Source organism: Selaginella moellendorffii, unplaced genomic scaffold (genome assembly GCF_000143415.4).
Source record: "Selaginella moellendorffii unplaced genomic scaffold, v1.0 SELMOscaffold_15, whole genome shotgun sequence".
Taxonomy (NCBI): Eukaryota; Viridiplantae; Streptophyta; class Lycopodiopsida; order Selaginellales; family Selaginellaceae; genus Selaginella; species Selaginella moellendorffii.
In genome coordinates, this window is record NW_003314276.1 from 564933 (window position 1) to 586182 (window position 21250).

Here is a 21250-nt window from a genome sequence, read left to right on the forward strand (position 1 = left end):
CTCTATCCGATGCTAGGGCAACACTATAAATTGTTTTTTCAAAGCCTCAAACAAAACCAGTCCTAGTCTCCGTGAATGGTGTAGCGCTCCCACTTCTTTGTGGGATCATAGATCTCCCACCTCGAGGCAGGAAATATGTGCTTGTTCTTCTCATACCAATGCCGCTCCACAACCTTACCAGCGTGGGACTGCACAAAGCACAAGCGTCACCAACCGGCATACAAAACCGATATACACAAGGTACCTCGTCCTTCTCAATTGTGGCGTCAGCGATTGTGCGAATGTCCTCGTGAACATCAAAATGAAAGAGCTATCCTCCACAGACAAATGGGCGTCAAGTCATGACAAAGACACCCATGGGCTTACCGGGCCGCTCTTTCCTCTGGCCTTGTTGGTGATGAGCTCATAGAAGCTGTGTTGCTGTCAAACAAGGTGGGGAAAAACTTGAACAAGTGGCAACAACTGGAAGGAAACGTACATGAGGTATGATCAAATCTTCTTTCACGTAGAGCAGGTTCTCAACAGATGCAGTTCGGATCTCACGGAACTCAGACGCCAATTGCTGCTGGACAGCCCGTAGGAATTCAGCAATTGTATCGCCCTTTCGCACCTGGCCAAGGAGAAACTGCAGTCAGCAAGGGTAATATCGAGACGAGGTGCGCACTTGAATGACTCGCCTGTGCCCCGCTCCGTCCCAGTAGCTGTATGTTATTTCTAGCGGCTCATCTACACAGGGGCGGGTGTTACCATATGTAAAGTTCAACATCGCTTACTTTTGATGCGTGTCTGCTCTTGGATCCACTGCTTGCGAAGGCGTTCGCGTTCTTCTTGCTCATCCGCCTCACGCTCCCTGAATAATCATCCTCCGCCCCCTTGAGAACGCGTTAGCAGTCGATCCACCCAACAAAACAAAGACAGCCCTAGAGTACGAAGTGAAAGCAATACCTGTCAGGTAAGAAACTTGTCTCCACGGACGGATTCTTGCCGAACTTGCCCAGCTTCTTCTTTTTCCGTTCATCTGCCACGGCTCATGCATTAGGGGACTTGACCGAAGTTGCCAAAGCCATACCAGCACTGCCGTTTTCGTCTTCATCGGTGTCACCATCGACTTCGTCCGCAAACGACAGGCGGGAAGGGCCTTTCGCTCGTCTCTTTTTCCTCTTCTGGAGCTGACGTTCCTCTTCCCTGCAACACAGTTGGACTCGGACACACGGCCACAAAGATGGGATGTGGGCTTACTCTTGAGCAAGCTTCTGCAGCTTCTCTTTCTCCTCCTCCTCTATCTTGGTGCGCAAGTTGACCCTCTGCAGTGGCACGCAAATGAAACAAAGTGATGAAACAGGCCAGCTACCTTTTCCACGAACTGCTCCCTGGTGACAAGCCCAACAGTCTCTTTCTTGAAGGCGCTCTCCAGAATCTGTGGCGGCGAGCTCCGGTAATGAGGCGAAAAGAGAGCAAACAGAAGTCACCTCTGATGTCCCGGAGCCGAACTGCAGAAGCCCACCCTGCCCTTCAGCCGACTTCTTCTTGAGGTCTTGGATGCGCTTCCGTTCCACTTCGCGCTGCTTCTCCAGGCGCCGGATGCGAGCGGCGTCCTGCGCCGTCCCGACGTAGCCATCGCCCATGCCCGACATCGTCCTCACCCACCCACAAGCCCTAAACAAAAACCTCGCCCCAATGTCTCGTTTCGGTCATGGCCTGGCGACGATATGGTCGGGAGCACGCGGTTGGGGAGCTCATCAAGCGGTGCAGCACGCCATTGGAGCTGGAAAGCCTCCACAAGAGCTGCGCGGGTGGCAGCAGCACGTACGTCTGCAACCTTGTGGTGGGCATGTATGGCAGATGCGGAAGCTGCAGCGGTGCGGAGGCGGTGTTTGCACAAATGGAGCAGCCCAACGTCGTGTCTTGGAATGCCCTCATGGCAGCGTATGCCCACAACGGGCATCATGTGCACGCCAAGGCCGTTTTCGACAGGATGGAGTTGAGGAACGCGGTGTCATGGACATGCCTCATGACCGGCTACCACAAGGCCGCCTGCATGGAGGTGGCGGAGTGGATCTTTTCCAGGATGCCCAGCTGGGGAGTCGTGGCCTGGAGTGCGCGGGTAAGTGCCCTCTCCCGCAGCGGGGATGTGGCTAGCGCTGCACGCACGCTGCGGGCAATGCCGGCCAGGACCATCGTCGCCTGCAACTCGCTGCTCCGCGCGATTGGGGCCGACCAGCAGCAGGACCGCGGGGATGAGGCGCTGGACGTGTTTTCCCGGGTGATGCCCCAGCACGACCTGGCCTCGTGGAATGCCATGGTTGGAGTCTACGGCCGGCGCGAGCGGCCCGACGATGCCAAGCGCGTCTTTGACTCCATGGCTGAGAGGGACGTGATATCCTGGACGTCCATGCTGCTGGCTTTCGCCCATGCTGGTGCCACGGGCGACGCGGAGGCCACATTTGCGAAGATGGCCAGCCACGACACCACGGCGTGGAACGCGCTGCTGAGGAGCCATGCCAAAGGCAACACGCCCGTGAGCACCAGCCATGCGGCTCGGTTGTTTGACGGGATGCCCCACAAGGACATGGCTTCTTGGAACGCCATCCTTGTGGTGTTTACCACGGCGTCTGCGCCCAACGGCGTCAACGCAGCCGCGAGCTGCTTCAACCGGATGCCACGGTGGGATGCGAGCTCGTGCACGATACTGATGACGGGCCTGTCCAAGTGTGGGCGTGTCGACTCTGCAAAACAGGTGTTCGACAGTATGCCGCACCGGGATGTGGTGGCTTGCAACGCCATGGCGGCAGCATATGCCCGTGAGGGCAGGGTGGCACAAGCCAAGCTTACCTTTGACGGTGCGGCGACACGGGACTGCATGTCATGGAACACGCTCTTGGGTGGATACAGCCACAACGGGCATGTCGGCGCAGCCAGGCACACCTTTTGTCGGATGCCTTGCCACTGCGTAGCGTCACAAAGCTCGTTCCTCGCGGCTCTGGCTCACGCCAGGGGTCGTCTGGAGGAAGCGGAGGCTGTGTTTAACGGGATGCCACAGCGGGACCTTGTGTCGTGCAATGCCATGATCCAGGCGTACGCGCTCAACGGCCATGCAGCAAGTGCGAGGAGGATATTTGACGCCATGCAGCGTAGGGATGCGGCGACATGGACAGGGATGATTGCAGCGTATACCGACGCGGGGCTCTGTGCCTCTGCTGACGCAGTGCTGAGAAGCATGAGCCTGGAAGGTGACGCGGAGCCCGATGGTGCCACCTTCAGCTGTGTCCTGGCTGGGTTGAGCCAGCGAGGGATGGTGGAAGCAGCGCGCCAGTGCTTCCGGAGCATGGTTTCAAACTATAGCATTCAAGCAAGCATCCAGCACTACTGCTGCATGGTGGATGCGCTAGGGCGGAGCAGGCAGCTGCGGCAAGCAGAGGAGCTGGTTGAGCATCTGGTCCGTGGTTGTGCCGCTGGCGATGACGATGACATGGGGATCGCGTGGACAGCACTGCTGGCTGCGTGCAAGTTGCATGGTGAGCCGGAGACTGCGGCTCGAGCTGCACACCGAGGTGGTGCCTTTGCCGCGGGGGCAACGGGCTATGTGCTCCTGTCCACCACCTTCTGCTCATCTCAGGCGACTTAACTCCTCAACTCGGTTTCAATATTCCAAGGAACTAGCGACGAAAGAAAAAAAGGGGGCAAAACAAGAGACCATGGCTATGGTCTGTTCAAAAAGCCTCGTCTCAACATGGACCTGGAATTCTCGCTCAAACCTGCTAAAGCTGTTGCAGGAAGACTATCGGGAGCTACGAGGAGCTCCTCGTCGTCAGGCCTTGTCAAATAATCTAGGCCGCCCACAAACGGGCGCCGAGGCGACCAATCATCACTAGCAGTGCCGGTCCGTGGCCGCTTATCCTGGCTTCTTTGCCCGTCAACCCCCCCATTCCCATGGCCACCACCACCGCCGTCGCTTACTAGCGTTAAGTTGTCCGTGTTATGTACTTGCACGTCTTCTGACGTAATGCTGCTCTGAAAGAGGCTACATTCCATGGCATCCCCCACTCCTTCCCTGTCCGGCGACTCATACGCAGCAGCTTGCTCTTGCTCCTCATCTGGCTTGGGGACGGCGGAAGAGCAGCAGGCGTCATCAGTGCACGAGCATGGCGACCTATGACCGCCTTGTCGACTCGCGTGCGCCTGCTGCCACCTCCTCTTGCCAGCCCTCTGCGCCGTCCCATTCATCATATGATTCGCAAACCCAGATTCAAGGGAGCTGTCTGACGACTCTAACAATACCTGCTTCGTCCCCGTGCGGGAGGCTATCACCTTTTCCCTGCTCTTGACTGGGCTGCCCGGGTGGTTGTGAGCTGTTGTCACCTCCTCGCGGCAGCTCCCCCTTGAATCGGACGTCGACGGCGTTGCGGCGCCATCCACGACGGGCCGTGGCCGTGGTGATGACCTGAAAGCTTGAGCTTGCTGAGCTTGAATGCATATCAGCGCGCAGGGGCTTACCGGCGGTAGAGTAGCATGTAGGCTTTCTGGGACATGACCCTGATTTGGTCTACCTCCTTCACCTATGTGGCAGCTTTTGTGTTATAACAACAGAAATGCACACTCAAAACTTCCAACGCCGACTCACTTTGCTGTCATCGACTTTAAACCACGCCCCGTTGCCAGCTCGCACGTAGCACACATAGTGCCCAAAGTAGGACGCGTTGAGCATGTCCACGTGCACAACCACCGCATAGAGCTTGTATGCTGGGGGAGTATCCACCGTGCCGGACATGTAAGGGACCATGTCCAGCTCTTCAGGGAAGGTGACCTTCTTGTTGATCTTACCGAACTTTCCGCCCTGCACACAGCAGAGTGAGATCGCGAGGCGGACGAGCAGAGAGAGAGAGAGAGAGAGAGAGGTACCTGGAAACGCTTCAAGGCGATGGTCAGTATGTTGGGTGCTTCGTGAACTGACAGGCGTTTCTTTGCCCGAACATAAGCGTTGCAGCTGGTTGGGGTGGTGGAATGTGGCGGGTAAGCTTTGCAAAGAGAGAGCTTATCGAGAAACTTACCGGTCGCACCTGTACTTGTTGTCGCCATCCAGCCACTCGGGGGACGTGAACTGCTTGAGCGCGTCCTCTAACGACTCCACATTCCCCTGAATACCCACGCTCAGGTCCAACATGTTCTCGTACAGATTCGACCGCTGCTGGCACTGGCAACACACCACCTAGGCAGGACAAGAGCAACCAAGCGCATCAGCAAATCTGCGCCACGAGGCTGAGGCGAGCGAGGCGCACCTGGGACTGGAGGTATCCACCAAATATGTGCTGAATAAGCGTTGTCTCTTGAGTGCGGGCATCCAGAGTGGTCTCTCCCCCAGCCTCGTCGAGACAAATCTTCTGCATGCAATCCACGGCCAACCTGTGTGCCTCGGGAGTTAAAAACACACCAACGACACCAACGAGCAAGCTCACCGCATAAACTCATGAGCATCCTCTTGCCTGCCGTAACCGAGGCTGTTCCCTATGCTCCTCAGCCTGGACAAGATCTTGATAGGGGAGAAGGGCATCTGGTTATTGAACGCCTTTTGGACGTGGTCCTCCAGCTCGCACATAAAACACCAGCCCTCCCGCTGACCTGGGAACGCACAGTCAGAAACTCGTCGGTAAAGTTGCACACCTCACAAGCTTCCTGGTGCATCCCATGCAGAAGATAAGCAGCTAGCGGCCTGGTGGAGGCTAGGCACTGCAGCACCACATTCGCGTAGCAACTGCAGGCATTGGCGGGGAGAGGATCGCAAGATTAGATCCGTTCCACAGACACACACACACACAGACACATACCTGTTGCCGCAGTTGATCAATCCGCAAGGCACCTTGGAAATGTTGCAGCTAAAAAACTTGAGGAAGTCCCTGTACGGGAATAAAATCTGTGGCAGCTCTCTATTAGCGAGACCAAGATAGGGGGGAAACTGGGAAGGAGGAAAGCCCACCTTCTTTGGCTTGGCAAGGGTTCCGTCAAGAGCACACAAGGCATGCTCTCTCTTGTCTCTGCTGACCACAACCTTTCTGGGGCATTCCAACCGATGGCCTTGCTTCCAGTGCTTCCCCTGACACTCCAAGGTGCTGCGCCAAGCCAACAAGCCATTAGCACCAATGGCGACGGGATTGACTCCAATGTATGTGGCTACATTCCGGGTTTTCTTGCACTAGGGAAAAGAAGAGCATGATTCTCATCACTCACCAGTAGTAGACTGCCTTGCAAAGCGAACAGCGCGTGGCCGTAGGTGTCCGGCATAGAACACACACGGGCCGGTTCGCCAACATGGGTCCTGCTATTCATTCAGGACCCTCCTTGCCTTTCTTGTCTCTGCACACTCCAAACACTCCAAGAGGCACACCATGGTGCTGCTGCTCCTGCTCCTGCGTATCATCCGCCGCACAGAAAGTTAGCTCCCTCAGACTCCTCATTCCAAGTGCAGATGCCCAGCATCCATGACCATGATGACCTCGCCATGGACGCCATGGCACCATGCAGCCATGGCCGCGGTTAAACTAGTAGAAAAAATTCCCCTCTCGGCTAAATTGAAATTACACATTGACCGCCTATCGCCGGTTGGCCGGCAGCGCCACGACCGGTCACAACGGGTCACCCCACACACCTGACCTGCTGTTTTATCATACGCGGCCGCCGCCTGCCGTTATAACTACTCCCCCTTTACCATTCTGGTTTGTGCAAGGGAATATGCTCTGCGGTGCTCGTGGCACGCCTTGAGCGCCTTCACCTCTGCGACACACGGAGAGGCGATCCCGTTAAGAAACCAAGCATTCAAAGACCCAACCAACCATCTTGGCAATTCTTCCAGTCCCGGTTGGTATTGATCAAGCATGCCTGCAAAACCGCAAAATCCTTTTTGCTACGACCAGAATGCAAACAATGTAACCTGGAGCCTTTCGTACACGGGTGCGCACTCCTGCAGCTGTCGCACGCTGTCGTCGCCGCCGTCGCCGCCGTCGCCGTCCCGGCCGCTGGCGGGAAGAGGGGGAGACATTTTAGCTATTAGCTGGCTAGGTCTCTTTATCTTTGGCCATGGCCTCGCCACCGCACGCGGTGATTGTGGGAGCCGGACCTGCGGGCTGTCTGACGGCAATCTACTGCATCAGGCGAGGGTTCCACGTCCATCTGTTCGACAAGAGGACGCCACCTGCAACAGCAGGTAGAGTTACAACCATTGTGTTTGCTCTGTGAAATTCAATCCGCTCCGCTGCAGACAGATATGTTGGAAGCGATTCCCGCTCCTACACAATGCTACTTACCTGCCGGGCCATTGAGGCGCTCCAGGCAGCACAAGTGCAAGTGCCCAGCTCGCTCATGGGGCCACTCGTAGGAGGCTGTGTGCATCTGCCCAACAAGAAGACGGTACGTGGCCAAGACTTCTTCATCAAGAATCTTCTTTTGGATGCGGCTGCAGAGAGTGTTCACCTATACGAACGGGAACAGTGCCAGCTACGGTATAAGCCGGAACGGACTTGTGTGGTACCTCCAGCGCGTGCTCCTCCAAAGGTACAGGCGAACTCGATAGAGCGACTGCATGCATGTTATGCCTGTCTGTCCCAAGATATGCGAGCCATGTCTCGACCCACTTTGAATATGAGCTGGCCAAGATAGACGATGACAAGTGCGTGGCAGTGTTCCAATCCACTCGCGAAGGTATGCTTCTAGCGCCGTCAGGGTGAAACGCAATGCGTTTCGTGTGCCCGTGCAGGTGGCGACAGCATACAGGTGGAGTATGGCCTACTCGTCGGGGCTGATGGAGTTTCGAGCAAGACCCGGAGCGAGATGTTGAGGCTGGAGGAGACTCGACCAGAGTAAGCCTTTGCTTTTCATGTTCTCCCCGCAAAAGGGTTGATTATTGTGTCCAGGACTCCCTCGCTGACTTTCAAGTATACCCGCAATCCTGAAAGCTACAAGTCGTTCTACGTCTCTCCCGCACTGGCAAAGTCTTCTCCACTCTATGTCCATCACAGTTACGTCCAGGTCTGTCCACCGACTGCAAGCGAATCTAATGTGATTTGAGCCGCACCCTTGTCTCAGAGCTGGCCAGCTCTCAACATGTTGCTGGTTGGCATGGCAGACGGCAGCTTTTGGGGGGGCTCCAAAAATTCGGAGCTTCTAAACGCAACCAGCGGCGCTGCTGTTGAGCGTATCTTCAGGTAAAGTCCATTGGCAACTCCCTTGTCATGGCTCTGTTGTATGTATACACAGGGAAACAGCTCCCGAGGTGTATGATTTACTCTGTCAGCAAAACTCCGACTTTAGTGAGGATTACGCAAAGCAGCCACGCATCTCGTTTGGTGGCGCAGTCGTCCTCTCCCGCTTCCACCGCCGCAATATTGTGCTCGTCGGTGACGCCGCTCATGCCATGGTAAATCGCCATATCCTTATCTTGTCGCTTAAAGCGCAGAGTTGTCGCAGTTCCCTTCATACGGCACCGGCTGCAATGCTGCACTAGAGGACTGTCTACTCCTGGACCGTATAATGGACGAGCTCGCCAGTTCCAACGGTACGTGTACGTGTACGCAGGCGAGGCTTGCAGCTCTAATTGAGGAAACTGTGCAGCACAAGGCGCGATTGATGCCTGCAAGCTGGCGGCAGAGTTCAGCCGCAGGAGAGTGGAGGATGCGCATGCCATTGTCGACATGAGCACAGACCTCAGGCTGCTACCTCGAGGACCAGTTGGGATCCTGCAGATGACCCTCTTGACAAGCCTTGGCGGGCTGTTACCCGGCTTGTTTGGACGGTAAGTGTCTTTGTTGTAGCTGAGCCTCTCTCGCTGATGCATTGCTCTGGAGTCAGGACTTCGTATCAGCTGCTGTGGTCGCATGTCCCGTTCAAGAGCATCATGCAGAAGAAGCGGGTCGAGGACACAGTCTTCGCCGTGGCCCTTGTCGCCCCCGTTGCGGCTCTCTTGTTTGTTTTAAAGAGTGTCTAGTCCAACTCATAATACGACTAGGGTTTGTGGCGAGAGGGGGAGCTATGTCGCAAGCGGAGGACGCAGCTACGCCGCAGGCGGAGAAGCAGGAGCAGAAGCCCGCCGAGGGCGTCCACATCAACGTCAAAGTGAAGAGCCAGGTAGCCCCCTCTGTCGAATCCTCTTCCCTCCGTGCTATCTTATGTGCGGTTGTTTCCTCTAGGATGGGAACGAGGTGTTCTTTAGGATCAAGAAGAACACCCAGTTCAGGAAGCTGATGACCGCCTATTGCCAAAGGCAGTCGGTGGAAGCTGATGCGATTGCCTTTTTGTTTGATGGGCGCAGGCTCCGCGCGGACCAGACACCCGAGGAGGTAGAGTAATCCCTCGCGCCCACATGCACCGACTGACTTGGCCTGTCTCTCTCAGCTGGAAATGGAAGACGGCGACGAAATCGACGCCATGCTCCATCAGACCGGGGGCGCCTCGTAAGCTCCTCTCGCACATTTGTTGTCAAGCCTCTGGTTTCTAATTGGTATGTAGCTAAGGACTTCCGTTTCTTATTGTCTATTATTATGCACCTGTAATCACAGCTCCTCTAGCTTTCAGGCTGAAGTCGCAAATTGTATTCCTTTGTCAATGCTCCCCTGCAGCTCCTTCTTCATTGCCTCGAGGCCCTTCCTGTATGCGAACAAGGCAGACAGCCCTGTGAGTTGTGAATGCAAACGGTTGGCCTACCGTTCGAATTCGGTGAGTGGCCCCAGTGGCAAAATCTCCTCGGCTCCATTACGTCCCAGTTTGACGCGCGATGAAAAGTACGGCAAGTCGGTCACCTAGACACGAGGAGGTGATCTGATGCGGGCATTCATTCATTCTAGTTGGCTGACCTGGGAAGCAACAAAGGAGCACTCGACGATGCCATCCTCTCCCTTCAAGGCTCTCAGGCAGGCGTCGGCGAACTTTGCTGCTGCGTATGCCTAGCGAAACAGCAACAGAACAAGGTGTCAGCACATGAAGCGAAAGCGTACGCACCATTGAAAGGGTTGCGGATCCTGTTCCAGCCTTGGCCTCCACCACCTCAGTGCCCCCATTCTGAATCCTGTTGGTGAGGTAGTGTCGCTCCTCGTCCGAGAAACGAATGGCCGGCGTCACCTGAAGAGGCCAAAGTGCGTGAACCAGAGTGGGTATTAATTATCTTAACCACACCTGGGAGAGCAAGGGTAAGATAGTGACGCCGGCGTGTCCTCCAACCACGGGGACACTGATGAGCTTGGGATCCAATCCCACTACTTCGGCCTGCAAAACCGCAGTCCACATCCATCAGTGGACTGGACGTGGAGTTGGATCCAGGGGGAGCTTACCACAAACGTGTTGGCTCTAACAACGTCCAGGGTGGTGACACCAAACAACCGCCTTGGGTCGTAAGTACCAGCCTTCTTGAACACCTCCGCTGCTATAGGCACCGTGGAGTTGACCGGGTTGCTGATGACGTTGACAATCGCCCGCGGGCATGCCCGCGCAATGCCTTCGCAGAGCGTGCGCACGATGCCCGCATTTATCTTGAACAGATCGTCGCGGCTCATCCCGGGCTTCCGGGGTATGCCCGCTGGAATAATGACCAGGTCCACGCCTTCCAGGGCCGAGTCGAGCTGGTCTTTCCCCAGGAATCCTCGCACCTAGAGCCATATTAGATAGACGCTGTGGAGCACAACGAGTTTGAAATCCACTCACCACTGCTGAGGCATCAATGTGACTCACGTCCGCAGTAACACCCGGAGTGTTGACCACGTCATACAGGTTCAACGTGGAGACTAAGGGATTCATTTTGAGTAGAAGCGAGAGGGGCTGGCCGATGCCTCCCGCTGCCCCCAAAATGGCCACCCTCAAACCCGTAGCACCACCCTTGGCACGGCACACCTCCATGGACACTCCATCGCTTGGATTGAGGTGTGATGACATCCGCCACAGCCGGCCGCGAGCACGACTCTCGGCCATTGCTCTTGTTGCCCTAATTTGAATTTTCTTTCACTCCCGATAAGCTCTAGCACACTGACACTTGTGGCTATTCTTGGTCATCCTTTTTCAATAATCTGCCCTTAACAAGTATTTTGTTTATTAGTATAAGGGACCATAATAGTAATTATGGCATAAAAAAAAATTTATCATAAAAGTATTAATGTGATTCAGTATCTGAGATTAGAATATAAAAAAATAAATGAGTATGAATGATAAGGGCTATAAAAAATTAAGAAGATGATATTTATAATAAAAATATAGGTAGAAATAGATATATATTATCATAGAAAAATACATTATTTTAAAAATAAATAATATATTATGATAGTCTTATTTACATGTTATTTGAAATTCATAGTGAAGGGATGAAATCCTTTTATTGTAAGAAGAAATATTTCTTTGTATACTATATAGTTAAAAATGAAATCTAGAAGTAAACTAAATATTAGAATTGTATACATATAACTTAGGATTAATATGAATTTTATTTATTTATTTATTTATGATATAATATTTGTGTGTATCTCTAACAAATTTATATAAAATTTAATGTGTGTGTATATGTATGTGTGTAATTACTTTAATGCACTATAGCATATAGCTCATCCATTCGTCCATTTGAAACTAAATTTGATCTATCCATTCTTATATATAAACAAGGGTCTAACCCTAGTTAATATATTTATTCCTATATCCATAGTACTCATAATAGTATTTATTTCACAAGAAAGTAAGATGAGCCATTATGGTTTAATCTATGTTCTTTCAATAATTTCTAATACTACAAAGTAAATATGCTATTTTTAATAGTCTAGGATATGAATTGTTTAATAGGGATTAAATCTGATCCATCTATTCATGTATATAAGCATTCATTTTTGTACTCATGGGAATACTTTTACTCACAAACATTTTTTTGTTTTTAGATTTTATATTACTGTCATAGCATAATTAGGTAACTTGGCAGAAATGGATTAGTATAAAATTCAGTTCAAGCAAATCCCGAAGAGGTATGCTTGAGCAATCAAACTTTCATCATCAGCAAAGCAAAGCCATACAAAGCTCACAAAGCATCCATCAGTATGCTTCAAGTTGTGCACTGCGAAACTATCAAAACACCATATAGATAGATAAATAGATTTCTTTTTTCTTTATAGAAGCGAGGTGTTAGCAAAGTAGCAAAAAGGCATGGCTATCAACGTTGCTGCTAGAGGAAGTTGTTTGCAAGCAAAAACACACTGGCACATGGTGCGCTCGTGGAGGAATACTTTGACTGTGGCATAGGAGAGTCTAGATGACTCTTCATTACCTTTATTTGCAAGAAAGCATCCTAAAGTTCAACTGTATACTCACATTGTGACGAGTCTTGGTAGGGGAGCTATATTATACCCAGTACTAGCTAGACGTACCATTGACGAGTTCCTTGCTGAGTAGCGGTATAAATCAAGGATGTCTCGGTGCATGCGCAGTGGAGTGGAGTCGCTGAGCAGAAGTATGGTTTCTTGGGTTGGGTTTAGTGCACTTCTTGTGTTGGCTGCCTCCCATGAAATGAGTGCAACCTTGAGTCCTACATTTTACGATGATTCATGTCCGGATCTGAAATGGATAGTAGACAGTGTTCTCCAAGCTGCATTACTCAAAGATCCCAGAATTGGAGCCAAGCTTCTAAGAATGCATTTCCACGACTGTTTTGTTCAGGTAAGTCACCCAAGTTTAGAGACGTTTTCTTACGACACTCAAACAGGGTTGTGATGCCTCCGTGCTGCTGGATGAAGCACAAGGAGAGAAAACTGCTCAGCCAAACTTGAACTCGTTGATGGGTTTTGATGTTGTAGATTCCATCAAGAGTGCAGTGGAAAGTGCGTGTCCAGGAATTGTTTCATGTGCCGATATCCTGGCAGTAGCAGCTGAAGTGTCCGTAGTGTTGGTACTTTAATACATTGACTTTTTATGTTCTTTGACGGGCGTGTGTGATGCTAGGCTGGAGGGCCATCTTGGAAGGTGTTGCTGGGAAGGCGAGACAGCTTGACCGGAAGCAAGAGACTTGCAAACAGGGACATTCCGCCGCCAACTTCCACCTTTTCCCAGCTGGTGAAGGCGTTCAAGAAGAAAGGCCTGTCGACGGAGGACATGATCGTCCTTTCGGGTCTGTTGTGGATTCGAAAAATGGAATTGTTACTGACCGTGTACGCTTGGAACAGGCGGGCACACGATTGGAGCATCCCGTTGCGCGAGTTTCACGCAGAGGCTGTATAACCAGAGCGGGAGTTTCCAGGCTGATCCAACAATCGAGAAGCGCTACCTGTTCAATCTACAGCAGGTGTGTCCCAGGAATGGAGACGGCAACGTGACACAGTCTCTTGACTTCAGCCCCCGGTCCTTCGACAACAACTACTACAAGCTTGTGGTGTCGAATCTGGGGCTCCTCAACTCGGACCAAGTATTGACGACACAGTCTCAGGGTAGCGCCGCTCTTGTGAGTGCCTTGAGCAGGGACCAGACGAGCTTCTTCAATAGGTTTGCAGTGTCCATGGTTAAGATGGGGAACATTTCCCCTCTGGTTGGCAACAAGGGGGAGATCCGGAATAAGTGCCGATACAGGAACTAAAAAACTGTCCCGGCCTGGTGTTGCATAAGAAAGTGATGTATACCACCTCTCTAAATAAACTTGTGAGCTCCGCTCTGCTCCGCTAGCTCTCTCTTGCACAGATGCCAGACATCATTACGTAGGCTGCAGCATTCTTGGTGTCATCGCCCTCCACTGCCACGAGTTCATCGAACGCACGCTTGGCTACTTGTGCGCTAGCAGCTAAGGTCGACGACGTCGTGCAAGCCGCAAGCAGTGTGGTCCATGTCACCGCATTCGGTTCCACACCCTGCGTAGCCATGGCCTCGACCACCTCCAAGGCCTCCTCCACCCGGTTTGCACGGCCCAGCATATCAACCAGACAGTGGTAGTGCTCAATCTGGGGCTTCACACCGGCTCGGTCGAAATAGTACTTGCCGGTGTCAACCAGACCCGCACGGCTGCATGCGGCGAGCAGGCATGTTAGAGTGGTAGCATCGGCGACCACCCCTTCCTCCGCCATTTGCCGCAGCCACAAGGCAAGGCTTTCCGGGTTGCCTTGGCGGCTCAAGCCCGACAGCAACGCATTGAGGGTGGCGGCACCAAGTGGAGAAGCAAGCGACTCGAACAGCAGCTCACAACGGAGCATGCAACCACACTTGGCGTACAAGTCGACGACGCATGTCTCCAAACGCCGACGACTGCTCGCTCCTCCTTCTAGTAATCCCAGCCTGCAGACTTGGGCGTGGATTTGGCGGCCAGCATCGAGGGCAGCAGCACCAGCAGCGGCTTCGAGTGCTACTGCCAAGGCCCCCGCGTCCAGCGTTGCTAACTGCCACGAAAACAAGAGAGTGAGAGCTGCAAGTGGCTGGCCCGCCTCCGTGTAGCCGGAGACGAGCGACGTCAAAGCAGGCAGCAGCAGATGATCGTCCTTGCCGTGCTCCAGGAGCGCCCGCCTCCACACCCGTGCCGCATCTCCCAACGCCCCACACTTGATATACATCAGCACCAAGCTATTTGCAAGCCGAGGATTACAACCAAGTGCGCTGCTGCGAACATACTGCTCCAGGGCCATGCCTGTCTCCAGCAGCGCAATGTTGCTGCTCCCCGCTCGTTTGGACGCTAGCCCGGTGACGGCCTTGAGTGCAGCCACCAGAGTGTGGGCATTGGGCTCCAGCTCCACGTCTTGGCATCTCATCCTCGCAAGGAGCTGCAGAGCCGACTCCTCGTCACCCGCATCCACAAGACCCGACATGAGACACGTCCATGACACGGTGTTTCTGCACCGCATTTGCTCGAATACCCTCGTCGCATCCAGCAGGCTCCCACACCTGGCATACATTGCCACCAAGGAGTTGGCCACGAAGACATGACTAGATGAATCTAGCCCGGGTGCAGCAACGGCTTCCAGAAGGAGCTTGTGAATCCACATTCCTCTCTCCAGAGATGTGAGCTTGATGATGTTGTGCACACCGTCAAGGAGTTGGCCTTGTTCTTGCACTGCCATCTCCGCCACCGCCTTGAGGGCTGCTGCCAGCGTGTGAGCATTGGGGGGGCATGTCATGGCGGCCAGGACCGCGAGTGCCGATTGCTCCTCCCCGTTGTGTGTGTAGGCCGACATGAGCGACGTCCAGGTGTAAACTGTGTGGCTGGCCGCGGGGATCCTGTCGAAAGCACGCTCCGCATCACACAGGCTCCCGCATTTGGCATAAGCATCCACAAGGCTGCTGGCCAGTAGAGAGTTGGCAAGTAGTGGGCCGCTTGATGCGTGGATGGCCATGCAAATCGCTAGGCATCTCTGCTGCTGGTCCGATTGCTTGGCTGCCAGCCCCGAGGAGGCCTTGAGCGCAACCACGAGAGCCGAGGAGTCGGGAGCACAATCGATCATGCCCAGAAGCTCCAGAGCCATGCCATGTTCATGGTTATCAGCGTAGCACAGCATCATGCACGTCCACAGCACCACGTCCGGGTGGCGGACCCTGTCGAACACTTGACGGGCTTCCAGCAGGCTGCCATGCTTGGAGTACATGGTGATCAATGCAGTGGCGACGCGAGCCTCCGAATCCAGTCTCATGTCCCGAGCGTGCCTGTGGATGGCAAGGCCTTGGGCGCGGCTAGAGCATGCCTTGAGCGCAATGAGGAAGGTTACCCTGTCGGCTGGAATGATGCGATGGAGGAGCAAGCGCAGAGCCACGTCGGGGTGGCCGGATTGCGCGTAGGCGAGCATGAGCAGGTTCCAGGACGCGGAGGTGTGGCGGGGCATGGCGTCGAAGGTCGTGTGAGCCATGGTGGCACAACCACACCTGGCGTACATGCTCAGCAGCGCATTGGCAACCCGCAGGCCCGAGTCGTCCCCCGTCCTTGCAGCGTCCCCGTGCACCACTCTCCCGCGTTGCTCGTTGGCACACGCCTTGAGCGCAGCCACCAGGCCGCGCACCCTCGACGCATCACTGGTCATTGCGATTAGGGCAGGAGCGCATGGACAAGTCGCGCACGCCGTGGCGCCGCCGGCTGCAAGGCCTGGATCTCCTCCTTGTGCCACTCGTCGCTGCCCTCCATGTCTTGATGGCACCCTACACCAAAGTGGAGGAGAGCTTCAACACACAGGCAAGCCTCGCGTTTATGGCTCTTTCTTAGCACAATCCTCCGTCCAGGCAATGCACGACATTCTCTACCATCACTACCATCTCCAAGAGGTGAGTGAGAGCACTCGTCCAGCCACTTGAGCCTTGTCTTCCTTTCCAGTATGATCACCTGGAGTTTCCCGGCGTTGTCCCCAGGACATTCATTGGTAAGCTAGAACTCCTCTTCTTCGTTTCCAGCACACTGTGTCTTCCAGGGGCACTGGTTGTGTCGGCGTTGGCTTCGCCGTATGTCACTCTGTTCAAGCTGCTTGGCCTCCCCAAGCTCTACTCCCTCTGCGCCGGTGAGCACAAAGAGCTGCTTTCTTTGCCAAGCTCACGTCCTCGCTCGCTAGTTCGTCTCGTGCTCGCCAGCATCGTTTTGGGAAGCATGTCCCTCATGCGTCGTGCCATCAGCAACGAGTTTGGGAGCACGGTCGCAAAGGCGTTTACAGTTATCACAGCAGTGCAATTCCACCTCTTGTTCTATTGTTCGCGGCCACTTCCCAACGTCTTTGCTCTCGCCTGCGGTACGTCCCAATCGTTTTCATGTGCTGAGCCTCATTCTTGCAGTCAATGTGGCCTATTATTTCTGGATCCGAGGCAAGCCGAGGGAAACACTGATCTCTCTGGTAAGTCGAACCATTATCCTTAAAACCTCTCAAGCTTTTCTATCCAGGTCTTCGGTATGGTGGTCTTCCGATGTGACATAATACTTCTGGCTGCTCCGATTGGATTGAGCTTTTTCATTGTGAGTCCGTGGATCTTATGACCGAGTGTTGTTCCTCATGCATGCGGCTGCTGTTATGACAGACAAGATCCGTGACTGTGGCAGATGCGCTCAAGTGGTGCATCCCCGCAGCCATTGTAAGTGCTGGTACGAGCATAACTGGGCTTCCTGTGGGCGAGGCTGACGGGGGACTGGCCTTGCAGGCTTAACGTTCGTGGTGGACTCCATCATGTGGAGACGATGGGTGTGGCCCGAGTGGGAAGTCTTTTGGTTTAATTCCGTTTTGAACCGCAGTTCCGAGTGGGGTGTCTCTCCCTTCCACTGGTATTTCTCTTCTGCGCTTCCACGAGCTATGCTGGCTGCTTATCCATTGTCATTTGTAAGCTTGATGACAAGCTTGGATTATCTCACCTATTCGTCACCTGCATCGCATGCAGGTGGGATTGGCTCTGGACAGGAGAATTCGGAGGCTTGCGCTTCCAGTATACGGCTTTGTCATCCTTTATTCCAAGCTTCCTCATAAGGTTTGTCCTGTATATCCTCGAGCTGGACTGACACATGCTTGTCACGCAGGAACTGCGCTTCATTCTGTTTGCTGTACCAATGCTTAATCTGGCCGCTGCGGCAGCCATAGCACGCATGTAAGTAGCTGTTTCAACTGTCAAAGCGCTGCCTACACTCGACATACAGATATAACAATCGTCGTAAACGACTCTGGTCCCTTTTCTACAATGCCAGCCTTGTTCTCTTGACTGCAAGGTGGGCATTGCGCTTGATTTCAAGGTGGTCGCGACTAATAGCAGGGAAGAAACACAGCTTCTCGTTTGCTTTGCTGTCGGCAGTTGCATCGTACAGAAATTATCCTGGCGGCCAAGCTATGGCACTGCTTCATGATCTAGGTTCGTCAATCCACTTGTAACTCACTTCCAACCCTGGCGAAACCCAGATACTGGCGACCAAGAGGCTCGCAGGTCTGTCCATATCGATGTTCTTCCGGCAATGACGGGTGTCTCACGCTTCTGCGAGAGAGGACCGCCATGGAGGTAAGATTGTAGATCAACTTCTGCCTGTCTGTATACCTCAATGTGCGATCGCATTTGCAGTTATTCCAAGCGAGAAGGATTAACGCCCCGCGAGCTGCGTGAGAGCAACTTCACGTACCTTGTGAGGTAAAGTGAAGGAAGGTGGTGTCCAGTGGAATGACTCGTTTGCTGCTACAGCGCACAGGCAAATGTCGCTGGATTCGAGCGCGTGTTTGCAGTGGAGGGGTTCTCGAGGATAGCCTTGCAGCCTTCATCCTTTCCGCCTCTGATAAGACTGGTGAGTGAACTGATTGTTTTGCCCTACCGTACACAGACAAAAGGGATTGTCTCCACTCCAGGTGAGCGAGCCCCAGGTGTACGTTCACGTTCGAAGCAGATAATGTGGTTTTATTTGAACTTTTGTCCCTCTGGCGGGAAGCTGGTGTTTAGAGAGAGAGAGAGGGTAGAGAATCTAGGGCTTGAGAAATGGAGAATGGCGCCCCACAGCTCAAGCGGGCGAGGAGGGAGGCTTGTGAGCGCTTCAGCAAGCTCCAGCAAGCCTTCTCCATGGCTGTGCACTGCCTGCTTACATCCTGCTCCCGCCAGGTGGAGCTAGCGCCTAGGGCTTTCTTGTTTTAACCCTGTCATTTGGGGCAGGAGTTTCTGGAGCATTTCGATTTCCTGGAGCCGGAAATGCAGGGCCACACCTACGAGCTCTACACCGAAGTAAGTAGAGGCTGCTCCCCATTTTCAAACCATGTTTCTTACTCTGCCCGCTTCTCAAAGGTTGTGGCAGCTGTGCACAGAGCTTCGAAGGTATGTTTTAATTCCTTGAGCCCCGGCGAGTGTTTACTCCTTTCCTTGCTTCTTCTTCTTTTTCAAGAGTGAGTTCGACACCATTTGCAAGGAGATGAAGGTAAGCTAGTAGCGTGCCTGCGGGTCTCTGATCAACTGTTTTGCGTTCCAGCTCAAATCTGTTCTTGCTGGCATTGACAAGAAAATTGCTCGTGCTGCCAAGAGGTACTCTACCGAGAGGGAGAGAGAGAGAGAGAGAGAGAAGAGAGATGGTAATTGCTGTTTCCAGGACAAGCGATGATCTAGGGGAGAAGAGATTTACACCTCCAAGTCTCATGGTTGTAAGTGGAGCGCTTGACGTGAAACAATCAGAAGTTGAAGAATTAAAGCGCCTTCTTATTGAGGTAGCATGGCCTTGTACCTGTGTGAGAACCAAAAGCACCGGCACTCTTGCAGGAAGAAGAGCACAAGTCTCAGCTGTGTGGCCGCATCGACGGTATGCGGGCTGAAATTGAAGCCATGGAAGGCGATGGTCTGCATGTTCCCGCGAATGTAAGTGATGCATAACATCCTGATTTCGAGTAATCTGTTTTGGATGCAGTTGAGGCTACCTCTCTTGAGATCGTGAAGCCCTGAAGTGTATGTAGCGTAAAATCCTTCATTGCTCGTATTCTTTTTCATCTAGAAATACAAGTTTGTGTACTGGCTGAAATCAGGTGAACTTGTGCGTTCTCCGTTCAGGAGGGCGATGGCGATGCGTGGGCAGACATGTCAACCGGGTACCTGTGCAGGCAATCCAGCCAGGGGTTCCTGTACGGCTTGTCAAGGTTCCTGGTGGCCTTCCACACGACACTGTTGCACTTGAATCCAGAGCCAAAAGCTATCTGCCACACTCGGTCGCCCCGCCTGATTCTCTCCTTGGCTTCGGAGTAGGCAAGCTCGTACCACAGCGAGCTGCTGGACGTGTTGCCAAACCGGTGGAGAGTCATCCTTGCAGGCTCCATATGCCAGCTTCCCAGCTGCAAGTTCTTCTGGATCTCGTCCAGGACGCCCCGACCTCCAGCATGGATGCAAAAGTGCTCGAATGCCAGCTTGAAGTCCGGAATGTAAGGCTTGACGTGCTTCATGTGGAGGATCCTTCGAGCCACGAGATGAGCCACGAAGATTGCCTGCTCCGAGATGGGAAGGACCAAGGGACCCAAGGTGCTGATGTTGGTCTTGAGAGCTTCGCCGGCAACAGCCATGAGGTTCTTGGACAGCGATACCCCTCGCAAGCCGAGCTCGTCTTCCCTCTGCTCCACGCATCCAAACGACTTGTCGTCGGCCCCCTTGTGCGTCCTCACTGAATGAACCAGCTCGTACTTTGCACGGTGGCGGTCCCTTGTCCGGTTTGTGAGCAGAATTGCAGCGCCACCGATGCGAAACAAGCAGTTGGTGACGAGCATGGAGCGGTCGTTTCCCACGTACCAGTTCTGGGTGATGTTCTCGGTGCTGACGATGAGCGCACACGAGTTGGGGTGAACTCGGAGCAGGTCCTTGGCGAGCTCGACGGAGATGAGGCCCGCACTGCATCCCATTCCGGCCAGGTTGAAGCTCTTGATGTTCCCGCGGAGCTTGTAGTGGTTGACGATCATAGCGGAGAGGGAGGGCGTTGGATTGAAGAGGCTGCAGTTGACGATGAGCATCCCAATGTCCTTGGGCTTGACGTGGGTCTTGTCCAGCACCTCGTCAATGGCTCCAAACATGACTTGCTCTGCCTCCCTTCTCGCCTGCCTCATACTCGGCTGGGTGCCAGGCTCGTCAAAAACAAATGCGGGCACGTACGTTTCGGGCCCCAGGCCCGAGCGCCACACCACCTTCTTCTGGAACTCGAGGCTGGCGTCGTTGAACTTGCCAGACTTGGCAGCAAAGTCCTCAAGCACCTCCATGGAGCACTTGTACTTGTCGTCGGGCTTGTAGCAGGCGAAGTCCAGGAGGTAGACTCTTCGGGGGCGAGCCATGAAGTAGACGGTGGCCAGGAAGACGAAGGCAGCGGAGCAGAAGAGCACGTTGATGAGGTTGAGGTGGAGGCTCTCCCACAGCAGCCATATGTGCTCTCGCCTCCCCACCCGTCCAATCTCGGCGGCGGCGGCCACCAAGAGTGGGAGCAAAGCCAGGTACATGAAATGCTTGAGCGCGTAGTGGTATCCCAGCTTGACATACTTGAGACTGACCGACTGCAAAAAGTCTGGGATCACCAAATGCTGCTGGATCCTGATTGCCACGCTCTTGCAACTATCATCGCCCGCCATGCCTCGACTCTCGGGGAGCTGCTAAGAACTTAGGGTGCTAGGAGCGGTGCACGGGAGGGAGCACGCCGCGCCGCGCAACCGCTGCTCTCAAGGGAGATCCGATTCTATCCTCTATCACGCTCTAAGTGGAGCCGTCGTAGTCCTTCCCGTGACGAGGCCGGTGTTCGAGGGGATTCATATGCCTAGGGGCCTCAGCCAGTGGGGCGCGCCAGCCACTATATTTGTGCCCCTCCCGCCAAAACTCCGCCTCCCACTTGCTC

General features: G+C 53.8%; 11 protein-coding genes across 13 annotated transcripts; 6 read left to right on the forward strand and 5 right to left on the reverse strand.

Annotated features, from left to right (window-relative positions):
• Positions 1-13: 13 nt before the first annotated feature.
• On the reverse strand, positions 14-1656 carry LOC9633445 (protein XAP5 CIRCADIAN TIMEKEEPER). The gene is made up of 11 exons (XM_024675741.1): positions 1470-1656; positions 1352-1417; positions 1240-1304; positions 1070-1185; positions 946-1018; positions 774-850; positions 665-726; positions 479-610; positions 367-420; positions 245-310; positions 14-188 (listed from the first exon to the last, which is right to left on the reverse strand). Exons 1-11 carry the CDS (start codon positions 1632-1634, stop codon positions 63-65), a joined length of 1002 nt encoding a protein of 333 aa, XP_024531509.1. The 5' UTR covers positions 1635-1656; the 3' UTR covers positions 14-62.
• Positions 1657-1693: 37 nt separating this feature from the next.
• LOC112346470 (pentatricopeptide repeat-containing protein At4g02750-like) lies at positions 1694-3625 on the forward strand. The gene has a single exon (XM_024675508.1). It carries the CDS (start codon positions 1694-1696, stop codon positions 3623-3625), a length of 1932 nt encoding a protein of 643 aa, XP_024531276.1.
• A 1-nt stretch (position 3626) lies between these two features.
• On the reverse strand, positions 3627-7010 carry LOC9633446 (ubiquitin carboxyl-terminal hydrolase 15). Of its 2 annotated transcripts, XM_024675737.1 has the most exons (13): positions 6923-7010; positions 6825-6870; positions 6223-6765; positions 5972-6104; positions 5823-5908; positions 5664-5749; positions 5454-5616; positions 5277-5400; positions 5049-5206; positions 4900-4984; positions 4622-4834; positions 4495-4556; positions 3627-4441 (listed from the first exon to the last, which is right to left on the reverse strand). In XM_024675737.1, the coding sequence occupies exons 3-13, from the start codon at positions 6303-6305 to the stop codon at positions 3700-3702; spliced, it is 1935 nt and encodes a 644-aa protein (XP_024531505.1). In that variant the 5' UTR covers positions 6306-6765; positions 6825-6870; positions 6923-7010; the 3' UTR covers positions 3627-3699. The 2 variants fall into 2 exon arrangements, with proteins under 2 accessions (XP_024531505.1, XP_024531506.1); XM_024675738.1 differs by lacking the exons at positions 5972-6104; positions 6223-6765; positions 6825-6870; positions 6923-7010 and having other exon boundaries at positions 5454-5611.
• LOC9633447 (kynurenine 3-monooxygenase) lies at positions 6988-8313 on the forward strand. Its single transcript, XM_024675742.1, has 7 exons — positions 6988-7195; positions 7250-7398; positions 7451-7542; positions 7598-7689; positions 7745-7847; positions 7902-8016; positions 8074-8313. The coding sequence occupies exons 1-7, from the start codon at positions 7069-7071 to the stop codon at positions 8194-8196; spliced, it is 801 nt and encodes a 266-aa protein (XP_024531510.1). The 5' UTR covers positions 6988-7068; the 3' UTR covers positions 8197-8313.
• Positions 8314-8622: 309 nt separating this feature from the next.
• On the forward strand, positions 8623-9564 carry LOC9632934 (small ubiquitin-related modifier 2). The gene is made up of 4 exons (XM_002970616.2): positions 8623-8779; positions 8836-9111; positions 9174-9323; positions 9379-9564. Exons 2-4 carry the CDS (start codon positions 9016-9018, stop codon positions 9439-9441), a joined length of 309 nt encoding a protein of 102 aa, XP_002970662.1. The 5' UTR covers positions 8623-8779; positions 8836-9015; the 3' UTR covers positions 9442-9564.
• LOC9632935 (malate dehydrogenase, glyoxysomal) lies at positions 9488-10944 on the reverse strand. Its single transcript, XM_024675740.1, has 7 exons — positions 10681-10944; positions 10311-10625; positions 10156-10245; positions 9982-10101; positions 9837-9926; positions 9688-9782; positions 9488-9630 (listed from the first exon to the last, which is right to left on the reverse strand). Exons 1-7 carry the CDS (start codon positions 10942-10944, stop codon positions 9555-9557), a joined length of 1050 nt encoding a protein of 349 aa, XP_024531508.1. The 3' UTR covers positions 9488-9554.
• A 1500-nt stretch (positions 10945-12444) lies between these two features.
• LOC9633448 (peroxidase A2) lies at positions 12445-13656 on the forward strand. Its single transcript, XM_002970617.2, has 4 exons — positions 12445-12663; positions 12710-12892; positions 12946-13111; positions 13167-13656. The coding sequence occupies exons 1-4, from the start codon at positions 12460-12462 to the stop codon at positions 13571-13573; spliced, it is 960 nt and encodes a 319-aa protein (XP_002970663.2). The 5' UTR covers positions 12445-12459; the 3' UTR covers positions 13574-13656.
• LOC112346471 (pentatricopeptide repeat-containing protein At5g16860-like) lies at positions 13656-15989 on the reverse strand. Its single transcript, XM_024675509.1, has one exon. The coding sequence runs from the start codon at positions 15987-15989 to the stop codon at positions 13656-13658; it is 2334 nt and encodes a 777-aa protein (XP_024531277.1).
• LOC112346510 (dol-P-Man:Man(7)GlcNAc(2)-PP-Dol alpha-1,6-mannosyltransferase-like) lies at positions 15989-18321 on the forward strand. 2 transcript variants are annotated; one of them, XM_024675630.1, is made up of 17 exons: positions 15989-16138; positions 16186-16227; positions 16277-16322; positions 16371-16457; positions 16509-16682; positions 16726-16784; positions 16832-16903; positions 16966-17029; positions 17086-17261; positions 17320-17406; positions 17456-17523; positions 17573-17641; positions 17699-17781; positions 17829-17925; positions 17986-18051; positions 18103-18202; positions 18246-18321. In XM_024675630.1, exons 1-17 carry the CDS (start codon positions 16010-16012, stop codon positions 18303-18305), a joined length of 1479 nt encoding a protein of 492 aa, XP_024531398.1. In that variant the 5' UTR covers positions 15989-16009; the 3' UTR covers positions 18306-18321. The 2 variants fall into 2 exon arrangements, with proteins under 2 accessions (XP_024531398.1, XP_024531397.1); XM_024675629.1 differs by having other exon boundaries at positions 16528-16784.
• A 43-nt stretch (positions 18322-18364) lies between these two features.
• Positions 18365-19411, forward strand: LOC112346512. Its single transcript, XM_024675637.1, has 8 exons — positions 18365-18510; positions 18562-18630; positions 18691-18720; positions 18788-18820; positions 18872-18924; positions 18989-19103; positions 19156-19251; positions 19301-19411. Exons 1-8 carry the CDS (start codon positions 18391-18393, stop codon positions 19325-19327), a joined length of 543 nt encoding a protein of 180 aa, XP_024531405.1. The 5' UTR covers positions 18365-18390; the 3' UTR covers positions 19328-19411.
• On the reverse strand, positions 19342-21250 carry LOC9632936 (3-ketoacyl-CoA synthase 11). Its single transcript, XM_002970769.2, has one exon. The coding sequence runs from the start codon at positions 20988-20990 to the stop codon at positions 19437-19439; it is 1554 nt and encodes a 517-aa protein (XP_002970815.1). The 5' UTR covers positions 20991-21250; the 3' UTR covers positions 19342-19436.

Excerpts from the sequence above, each read along its gene's own strand:
- LOC9633445 (XM_024675741.1), bottom strand. The coding sequence starts at position 1,634 with ATGTCGGGCATGGGCGATGGCTACGTCGGGACGGCGCAGGACGCCGCT. Across the intron at positions 311-366 it reads CCAGAGGAAAGAGCGGCCCG|CTCTTTCATTTTGATGTTCA; the intron begins GTAAGCCCATGG and ends TGTGGAGGATAG. Across the intron at positions 189-244 it reads CCACAATTGAGAAGGACGAG|TCCCACGCTGGTAAGGTTGT; the intron begins GTACCTTGTGTA and ends TGCTTTGTGCAG.
- LOC112346470 (XM_024675508.1), top strand. The coding sequence starts at position 1,694 with ATGGCCTGGCGACGATATGGTCGGGAGCACGCGGTTGGGGAGCTCATC.
- LOC9633446 (XM_024675737.1), bottom strand. The coding sequence starts at position 6,305 with ATGTTGGCGAACCGGCCCGTGTGTGTTCTATGCCGGACACCTACGGCC. Across the intron at positions 5,909-5,971 it reads CCCTTGCCAAGCCAAAGAAG|ATTTTATTCCCGTACAGGGA; the intron begins GTGGGCTTTCCT and ends GAGCTGCCACAG. Across the intron at positions 4,835-4,899 it reads TCGCCTTGAAGCGTTTCCAG|GGCGGAAAGTTCGGTAAGAT; the intron begins GTACCTCTCTCT and ends TGCTGTGTGCAG.
- LOC9633447 (XM_024675742.1), top strand. The coding sequence starts at position 7,069 with ATGGCCTCGCCACCGCACGCGGTGATTGTGGGAGCCGGACCTGCGGGC. Across the intron at positions 7,543-7,597 it reads CAGCGCGTGCTCCTCCAAAG|ATATGCGAGCCATGTCTCGA; the intron begins GTACAGGCGAAC and ends GTCTGTCCCAAG. Across the intron at positions 7,848-7,901 it reads CTGGAGGAGACTCGACCAGA|GACTCCCTCGCTGACTTTCA; the intron begins GTAAGCCTTTGC and ends TATTGTGTCCAG.
- LOC9632934 (XM_002970616.2), top strand. The coding sequence starts at position 9,016 with ATGTCGCAAGCGGAGGACGCAGCTACGCCGCAGGCGGAGAAGCAGGAG. Across the intron at positions 9,112-9,173 it reads ACGTCAAAGTGAAGAGCCAG|GATGGGAACGAGGTGTTCTT; the intron begins GTAGCCCCCTCT and ends TGTTTCCTCTAG. Across the intron at positions 9,324-9,378 it reads CGGACCAGACACCCGAGGAG|CTGGAAATGGAAGACGGCGA; the intron begins GTAGAGTAATCC and ends TGTCTCTCTCAG.
- LOC9632935 (XM_024675740.1), bottom strand. The coding sequence starts at position 10,944 with ATGGCCGAGAGTCGTGCTCGCGGCCGGCTGTGGCGGATGTCATCACAC. Across the intron at positions 9,927-9,981 it reads GATCCGCAACCCTTTCAATG|GCATACGCAGCAGCAAAGTT; the intron begins GTGCGTACGCTT and ends CTGTTTCGCTAG. Across the intron at positions 9,631-9,687 it reads CCACTCACCGAATTCGAACG|GAAGGGCCTCGAGGCAATGA; the intron begins GTAGGCCAACCG and ends GTTCGCATACAG.
- LOC9633448 (XM_002970617.2), top strand. The coding sequence starts at position 12,460 with ATGGTTTCTTGGGTTGGGTTTAGTGCACTTCTTGTGTTGGCTGCCTCC. Across the intron at positions 12,664-12,709 it reads TCCACGACTGTTTTGTTCAG|GGTTGTGATGCCTCCGTGCT; the intron begins GTAAGTCACCCA and ends ACACTCAAACAG. Across the intron at positions 12,893-12,945 it reads CTGAAGTGTCCGTAGTGTTG|GCTGGAGGGCCATCTTGGAA; the intron begins GTACTTTAATAC and ends GTGTGATGCTAG.
- LOC112346471 (XM_024675509.1), bottom strand. The coding sequence starts at position 15,989 with ATGACCAGTGATGCGTCGAGGGTGCGCGGCCTGGTGGCTGCGCTCAAG.
- LOC112346510 (XM_024675629.1), top strand. The coding sequence starts at position 16,010 with ATGGACAAGTCGCGCACGCCGTGGCGCCGCCGGCTGCAAGGCCTGGAT. Across the intron at positions 16,228-16,276 it reads ATCACTACCATCTCCAAGAG|TATGATCACCTGGAGTTTCC; the intron begins GTGAGTGAGAGC and ends CTTCCTTTCCAG. Across the intron at positions 17,407-17,455 it reads ATTCCAAGCTTCCTCATAAG|GAACTGCGCTTCATTCTGTT; the intron begins GTTTGTCCTGTA and ends CTTGTCACGCAG.
- LOC112346512 (XM_024675637.1), top strand. The coding sequence starts at position 18,391 with ATGGAGAATGGCGCCCCACAGCTCAAGCGGGCGAGGAGGGAGGCTTGT. Across the intron at positions 18,721-18,787 it reads CTGTGCACAGAGCTTCGAAG|AGTGAGTTCGACACCATTTG; the intron begins GTATGTTTTAAT and ends TTCTTTTTCAAG. Across the intron at positions 18,925-18,988 it reads ATTGCTCGTGCTGCCAAGAG|GACAAGCGATGATCTAGGGG; the intron begins GTACTCTACCGA and ends TGCTGTTTCCAG.
- LOC9632936 (XM_002970769.2), bottom strand. The coding sequence starts at position 20,990 with ATGGCGGGCGATGATAGTTGCAAGAGCGTGGCAATCAGGATCCAGCAG.